This window comes from Phaethon lepturus, unplaced genomic scaffold (genome assembly GCF_000687285.1).
Source record: "Phaethon lepturus isolate BGI_N335 unplaced genomic scaffold, ASM68728v1 scaffold47507, whole genome shotgun sequence".
Taxonomy (NCBI): Eukaryota; Metazoa; Chordata; class Aves; order Phaethontiformes; family Phaethontidae; genus Phaethon; species Phaethon lepturus.
In genome coordinates, this window is record NW_010552008.1 from 9,288 (window position 1) to 18,090 (window position 8,803).

At 39.0% G+C, this 8,803-nt stretch overlaps 1 protein-coding gene across 1 annotated transcript; it reads right to left on the bottom strand.

Moving 5' to 3' along the window:
- Positions 1-2,555: 2,555 nt before the first annotated feature.
- AURKA (aurora kinase A) lies at positions 2,556-8,657 on the bottom strand. The gene is given in 9 exon segments (XM_010291093.1): positions 2,556-2,929; positions 3,567-3,621; positions 3,623-3,715; positions 4,328-4,476; positions 4,861-4,999; positions 5,682-5,873; positions 6,564-6,642; positions 7,236-7,518; positions 8,604-8,657. Coding segments are annotated over 9 exon segments (1,230 nt in total). The 3' UTR covers positions 2,556-2,743.
- Between the last annotated feature and the right edge of the window lie 146 nt (positions 8,658-8,803).

Sequence of the window (8,803 nt, forward strand, 5' to 3'; positions counted from 1 at the left end):
TCTGACGTGGATCTGTTCATACAGGAATCTGATGAAAGTCAAATAGCAGGAAATTACCCTGGTGATCAGAGTAATTTATCTTTTTTTGCTGAAGTTTAGTGAATTGGGAGGAAGGAATCATGTGGTTAGGGTGAGTTAGCTGAGGGAGGGAAGGAAGAGCAAGTCATTTCTTTTTGTTATGAGCAACCTATTAACTCCACTCAACCATAACATTAAATTGCACCCAAACTCCTTTCCCATTGAGAAAGTCCAACCCATGGATCTGAGGATCCATGAGCTCACAAGTGAGCAAGCAGTTTGTGCTCTAGGAAGATGAGTCACAGCTGCATATATCCTTGTACCTGTTCTCTTGCTATAGCTTGGTTAATCAGAGGTTTTCTTTAAGACAGGGAAGACTGGAAGAGATGTAGTTTACTTCCTCTGCCCCATGGAAGCAAGCTGATACTAGAGACTGCCACCTGAAACCAAAGAACCCCTTGACAAGGGCTTGGTCTCAGTGGGGCTGTGCTGTTAGCCCAGATGAGAGCTTAGTGGCTCAAGATGGCAACAGTTGCGGCAGGGAACAGGTACATGTGCAAGACAAACATAGCATAGATTAAAAGATGCATTACCTGTTAAACACAGCTCAAAATACCAGCCCTAGGAGCAGGACATACTGAGAATCAGCCTTGCAGCATGGCATGCTTCCATGGGAGCAGTAGGCTGTGTCACAAACAGAGCTTATGCCATGTCATGCACAGCTGCTTGGTGTGCATGTTCAATGTGTAGCCAATGCTCTGCTGCTTCATGTACCCACACATGCCATTCCTACTGCAGTCAAGTTCATTTTGACTAGCTGCTTACTCAGAAAAGCAGAGTGGGTTTTTCCTGTTTCATGCCTGCTTTGCAGTATGGCTGCTGAAGCTGGCAGCTTGTCCAGGGTACTAGCATCAACTTGCTGCTATCGGAGCAAGAATATAAATTTCAAATCAGCTTGTCCCTCAAGGAAGCTCTGCCTTTACCCTTGCCTGATCTATACCTGTTACGTGGATGGAAGCTCAGTTTTACCTTTGATAGGTAAAAACTGCAGAGCAGTTGAAGGGTTACCAGGGTATGACAACATGCAGCCAACACTACTTTAGCTTTATGACCTACTACAGTCTAGAACAGCTAGTCTTTTAAATTTCAAGTGGGCAATCAGTATTTCTTAAGGGGGCTTATTTTTCCTGTTCACAGAAGCCTTTCTGTGTTGTGGGTTTTATTTACATGCTTACTCTTTCTATCAATCCAGAGTAATCACAAGGCATCCTTGTGTTCTTCATTTAATCAGTCATTCTAATTAGGACAAAACATACTTAAGCTGATAGAAAAGGAGTATTTAAGCTTTTCTTTTAAAAAAATCTTTACATAAAGGGGGAATCATTTAAAGGAAATGCACCTAGAAGTGAAGTTACCAGCACTAGCTAGATATTTTCTTGCAGTAAAGAAAGAGAGCTTCATGTAAATTATGACCTGAATTCATATTACCTATTAAGATAAATATGGCTGTATAAGCTACGGGCAACTTGTTTAGATGAAGTTTTTTTGCAAAGCATATTTTAAATTAATTTGAGAATATATTTTGAATTCTAGAATCCTTGCTTGTAAAGGACCTTTTTTAAAGTGGTTTGTAAAATAGTGAAGATGACCTTAAAGTCTTATAATGAAAATACAATAAATTGCTTTCTCTTATTTTGCTGAAGTGTTTTACTGGAAAAGAGTTGGTTTGTATATTTTCTTGGTGAGTGGCCTGACCCTTGACTACATTTTAGGGAATAATGTAACACCAGATGTTAACATTAGCTCCTGTTACATATCTTCTTTGATAACAATACTTTCCAGACCTTTCTCTTAGAAAGGCTTTCAGACCCTGTTATCTTTGAATAAATGCATTAAAAAAGGAATAAGCAGACCTATGTTTCAGTGGTTGTAGAAAACCCACAAGGTAAGTCACAAGACAGTTGGCACTTACCTTGTATTCTGTGTTGCAATTGTAGACTAGTAAGTGACTACATCTTTGTTGTACCAGCACTTTGAGCAAGAACTTTATACCAGCTTCCTTTTTGAGACAGGTGGGAAGTAAACTTAGTTCATGATCGTAGACAAGGAGTCAGGCTGTACTGATGGCCAAGACAGGTGGTTAGGAGACAGCCAGTAGAAGTGATAAAGGCCATAAGGAACCTTACCATGCTGGTGACAGTATACAACAAGTCTTTATTTAAAAAGGCGAGTGCTCACATTTAAGACAAAATAGAGACAAAAATGCACACATCATTTTTAGGACACTTTGAGAAGTGCATTCACCTCACTCAGTTTCAGATTACACCACAGTTATGATACCCTTAGCAGCCCAATAAGTTAGGAGGTGGGTATCTCCAGGATATTGCACTGTTCAATAAGCTAGAACCACAACTTCTTATTGTTGTTGGAACAATGAACCATTACCAGAACAGACCACATCATAAGAGCCTTGAACAGCTTAATACTTACATCAACAAACCTGGCCCACATGTAACTGGATTTCAAGTATATTAAGTATTCCACAACCACCAGCTCAAAGTCAAATAATTTTACATTGCAATTAGAGTTTAAGACAACAGCCAACCCACCAGAGATTTGCATTCTAATTGCCATTGGATTCCAAATGCTTTTCCTGTTGTAAGCATTACAGTAGTCACAGTACAAGACTCCTCTTGTTGATCCCGTGAGGTTACTTCTGCTAAGGCTATGTTTTGGATGGGGCAGCAACATCACTCTTTCTGCTGTTGGGCATCTTTGTAGAGTTTGCTGTAATCCAGGGATGAAGTAGTACATCCTTCAGGGGCAGTCGATGGAATGGGTTATGCTTCAGAAGCTTTGAAATTAAATCCCTTGCACCTTCAGTTACAAATGGAGGAAACTTGAATTCCACCTAAGGAAAAGGAAGGACAGTAAACATGACACAAGAGTTCTTTGGCAATAACCAAACTCGAGAGACAAAGGGCTCTATCCTCCCAGGTACATCTAAGAAAGGAAAGCTGTGTCAGCCTTGTGGGCTATGCACCTGATGCCTATTGAGATGAGATTAAGTAATTTCATCATAATCCTGAAAACAAGGTTCTTGGCTGCTTGTAGAAGTTAAGATGGTGTATTTTTCAATGTACTTCAAAACAAGATTAGTTTGCTGGAACCTTTCTAGGGTATGCAACAGGAAGTTAAGCTTATGTATTTTTCAGTAACACCTTGAATGTTAAATATTCATCTTATGAATTAGAAAAGGAAAGACAGAGATCAGTTGCTTTGGGAAAGAGGTAGAAGTTCAGATGCAGGCATAAACAGGATACAACCAAGGAAGTAAGGCAAGGTATCTTAAGGTCTCTTATAGTTATTCTACTGAATGACTGAAGACCATTTTAGGGAAGCTAGTTTTATGCATATCATCACATCTTGCTATAGTTCCAGTTACAATCCATGCCCTTCTTCAAAGCAACCATTTGTTAAGCTTCAATAAGACAATAGAACTGAAAAGCAGCATAATTCAGCTAGTCCAAATAAGTGTTGGCACATACCCTGGAAATAGCTCTGTAGGTTTCCTGGTATGTTTCTGCTTCAAAGGGTGGTTTCACCTAGGCTCCAGATATCCACCTTTTCATCATGTGTTCTTCCCTCAATCATTTCAGGAGGCAGGTAATCAAGTGTCCCACAGAGAGTGGTTCTCCTGAAGAAAAGTCAGTTAATCATTTACCGATTATGGCAATTACAAGATCCAATTTAAAAGCCAGACAGAAGCTAATGCTAGCAATAATCTGTACCTCAGTGCAGTCTATCCTGGCTAGACACAGCACCACCAGAACACCTGGTAAAGGAGTGCCAGCAGTAAATTTTCTACTTTTGCTTTAAAACATCTCAGTCACTGCAATCAGTCTTATCCTTCCTTTCTTCATCCCACTTCCTAGATCAAATATAGTCCTCTTTTGTCAGGTGCAATTCAGACTAATTAAGGAAACCTCTTAAGTATAGTGCTAGTGTGATGTTTGAACACAAGTGCTGGTCTGTCACCTCAGGGACCACTGTAACCCTACAACAGTACACCAACGTTCTTCACTTGTATAGTTTAAAACTCACTGAACCTGAAACGAGTTGAAAAAACAGGATAACACTCCCTCTCTGCTATACCAGTTGACTATTAAGACCTTTGCTGCAGTGGCCCAGTTCATAACAGATTTTTTCCCCTCATTTTAGTAAGTTCACGTTTACCTCTATTCCACAGCAGTAAGTGTGACAAGAAAGGTAACATCTTCACTGCTTAAGATATATATTGGATTCTCACCTAGAAGATGGAGCATGCACCGACCATCCAAAGTCAGCAATTTTTAATTCTCCATTTGAGCCAAGCAGCAAGTTTTCTGGCTTGATGTCTCGGTGAATCACACTCTTTGAATGACAGTATGATAGTGCATCTGCTAGTTCTGTGATGTACTGTATTTAGAAAGAGAACATATCTTTAAAGTATAAAAATATTGTTGCTCTACCTTATCTGGCTACAGTATAGCCTTTTCTAGGCATAATTAGTAGTTTAAGTTAAAGCAGTTATTCCTTAAACCCTTGAAGTCTGGCAATACAGGCTCTCCCTGAAGTGACCAAGCACTTGCAATATTAAGCAACACTGAACATTCTTATATTAGTGCTGTGCAGTAATTTGTCTTCCCAGCTTATTCCTTGTTACAAGTGCACAAGCAAACTAGCATCTAAGGAACCTCAGTTTCATACAACAGAATACAGAACTTTATCTGAAAAGCTAGCTTTATGCTGCAGATATTCCAGATATGACGAGTAAGTAACACATGAGCTAGAACAACCTACAGTAGCAGTTCTTTGCTCATCAAACTTGGTAAGCTTCTGAAGTTCTTTGTAGACTTCTCCACGAGGTGCATACTCTAGAATAAGGTAGACCCTTGTAACATCATGGAAGTAGCCATATAATCTGAGAATGTTGGGGTGCCTGCAACAAGATTAAAATATTCATATGGACAGATACCTTGTTCAGAAAACTTCAATTTTCCTTTCCTGCCTCCCCCCTTTCTAGGCAAGCATAGGAACTTCAACATCTTGTAAGTGTTCCTTTAGCTCACAACATATCCATTAAGAGCTTCATAGCAGACAGATGGCATTTATCAAAGCAGCAGCTTAGACTCTCTACTAGCAAGCAGCTAGCCAAGAGCTTGGCTAATTCATGTCTTCTTGAGCATAACCTTTCTACAGGAACTGGAAGAGTAGATCATCATTGAAGGTGCCAATCCCTATGCATTTTAGAATTTAAGCTTAAACTCTTTCTGTGAAACAATTTCTTCAGCAAGTTATAATAAATATAATATATAAATAAAATACCTTATATAATAAATAAAATACCTTATTTTCCAGGAAGCAGGATACCAGAAACATGCTCAGACTTTTGAGCAGTTACTTATATGAATCCAAACAGCAGACATGGTTGTTTTTTTGTAATGGAAAGATTTATTACTAGAGGTTACTTCATTGCAAGCTACACAAAGGTAAACCTTGGTGCAGAAAGGCAAGAATCCTAACTAGCAATTTCAAGGTATCATATGTTTAAAAAGAATCTTCTTCAACAGGGTATGTTATCATAAACAAAGTAAAGCATGTAATTGGTCACTAAACTTTACCTAAGGTGAGACTGTATTTCAACTTCTCTTCGTAGTTGATGTTCTACACCAGCTTCCTCAAGTTGTGTTTTAAAGAGCACTTTCAGTGCAAGAATAAATTTACTCTGCTTTTCACGTGCCAGGTACACATTTCCAAATTTTCCTTTCCCCAGAGGACGACCAATTTCAAAATCATCGAGAGACCATTGCCTTCTGCAAGAGGAAAGGGAAAGTTACAAAAGCTAGGTACTTGTCTGGGCCTTGTCTCCTAGGTTTACAATCTTTAATGTTCCTGTTCAATAGATACTTAGTGATCTGAACTAGATTTTCATCAAGAGAACACCAAGAGGATAAAATATGCATTGAGACTTTTCAAAAGAAAGTTCTGAAAGCTAGTCTCTTCCTTCCTAAAGTTTAGAGGTACTAATATCAACTACTATAAAATCAAGACTTTGTATACCAAGCCAAGCTCATTTCAATACACTTAATACGGACATATTACTAATGCATGTCAGAACTGTTTAAGGTAGCCATACTACAAATCTCACTTCATCCTTAGACTCCAATCTCTCTCCAATCTCTCCCACATATGAAGGAGGTTTGTTTTCAAGTGTACATCTTGTGATTAGAGCAAAGGCTATCGGTGTTCTCTCATGGGAAGAGTTATTACACCAAAGGTTTTCTTTGGATTACAGGAAGATCCTTGCTCCTGAGAATTATCAGGTCGAAGTAAACTTTCCTAGTTTCACACATTGCCTCTGAAGTGTAGTGCCACTGGTCTCCACAACCAAACAGCTCAAGTAGCATTAAGCTTAGCCGCAGCTTAGTTTCTGCATGAAGCCCTAGAAGCTAAAAACAAGCCTAATCCAACAGAACTCAGAACAATTTAGGCATAAAACTTACTTTTTAGTCTCTTCATTTTTCTTTTTAGCAGTCTCTTCATTTTTCTGTTTAGAGCTGCTTTCTGCTTCAGAATTTTTTGCTACGTATAGAGAAATAGGTCAACTTTATGAACCAGACCCATGAACACAACACAAAAATTCACATGGGGAGCAAGTCTAACCTCTGTGCAGTATCTTCAGCAGTTCTTAGAATATATTCAGTGACATTTTAAACAGCCTAGGATAACTTAGTATTGGCAAAGCAACATAGCAGTTATCAGTGCTGTCAAAATGTAATTTAAAAAGCTTTCTTGAAATTAAAACAACATTAAGATGCTTCCCCCCGAAAAATTACAGTATTCTTGTGTATCAGAGATTAACATTAATACTAGACAAACTGTGATGCCTGGATGCCAGCTACATTAATTCACAGCTGACTAATGAGCATCTGGAAGCTTTTCAAGGAGAGAAACACCCATGTTGGCTCTAAATGTGTAATCCTGACAACAAGGATAGTGCAGAAACATCTAAGCTGAAGTATGTGCTGCTATTCTGTTTTGGGGCACAACCAAGTACTTCTCTACAGGACCGTCCCTCATGATCAGCTTTAGGTTTTCTGCACTGCACTCTGCTTCACAGAAGTATTCCAAGTGCCACAACTGTATAAATACATGCACATCATCTTCATAATTACCGGATACTGGAGCCTGTTGAGGTTTTTCATTGCTCTTGCTTGGAACCTGAGGCCTAGCAGTCGGTTGGACCATAAACTTTGGTCGGGGCTGCTGCGTTGTCTGGTTATTAGACAGTTTTTGGGTTGACAGTACAGATTTTTGTGATTGTACAGGAACTCGCTGGGCAAAGTTTGAAGGACACAAAACACGTTGTGCTTGAACTCCACTGTTCAGTAATCGGCTCTGGGCAGAATGCTGAGGCACAGGGACACGTTTTGGGCCATCCCCAAGGGGATTAGAAATCTTCAAAAAGAAAAGATATATTAATTGTAGAATAGCATGCTATAAGCTTTATGGCCCACATTAACAGGAGGTGTTAGAGTTTTATGTTACATTTTATGAATTAAAACATTTGTAAATTTTTACATCAACAAGAAAAATTAGCAGTTTTATACAACAGCATGCTTATTCACAGCTAGCAGAAGAACTTTTCCACATACATCTGAAGAACATCAGCTAAAGGTATTAAGACAGCAGATCCTTACTATAAAAACATACACTGCTTTGAGTCATTGCTTCCTTTAATGCTGTTGATCTTAACATACCTTGCACTGCAATGGGAGTTTAGCAGAACAAAGGAAGTTTATTTAGTACGGTTCAGCTATCTACTTTTAATCTTTTGATTCTAGTAAGGGAAGGCAGTTTAGGTTTATTTAAGATTCTTAGTTGTTCTAGGATACTTTCATTCCAATCAAGTTCAAGGTTTTTGATATGATTCTCACATTTTTCACTCTCTAACGATACCTATGCAACAATTTGTACTTTTTTCTTCCCGTAGATATTATTTAGTGTTCTGGTTCAGTTCACCAAAAATAACATACTGACAGCTTGATTAAAAAGAAGCTTTGCTTATGCTTACCAGGACCTATTTGGTTTTAAGTTAAAATAGTGAGAAAGTGCCCGTGTTTCTTTATAGAAAAAAAAAATATGTAATCCAGGTGATCTTGAGTACTGCTGCACGGGCTTGTCAATAGTGACATTAACACAGTGCTTGCTTTTGGGAGCTTTGTCTGGACTAGGTTTACTCCACACATTTGCTCTCTCTTTAACGAATCTTATACTTAAAACACGAGAAGGATTTCTCAAGTCAAGTATGACATACTACTATTAACTTTAAAAAAATTAAGGCCTGGGTACTGTTGTCTCCAAGAGAAAGCTACTGAAAGACAAAATTGGCAATTGTTTCCTACACACTGAAAACATTGTTTCAAGACAGTTTTTCCTCTTTTTGCCATTTACTACCGTTAATAATTACCACAGACAGTTTGAAACGTGTAGCTCTCGTATGAGCAGGAGAAATGCACCCACCAACCTAAGAAGCCATTTACCTTCGTAGCACGGCTGGGGTGCCCAGAATGGTTCTCTTTCGTGTTCTTGTCCATAGTGCCCGAGAAAAAGAGCTACATACAGCTTAGCCTACGGAGGAGACGTAGCGAATAGGGGTCAGCTCCACAGAAAACACTACGTCTTGGATCTCTTCTTCAAAAGTCACCTCGCAGCCCCAATTCGGACGCCGGGAGGCCCCACG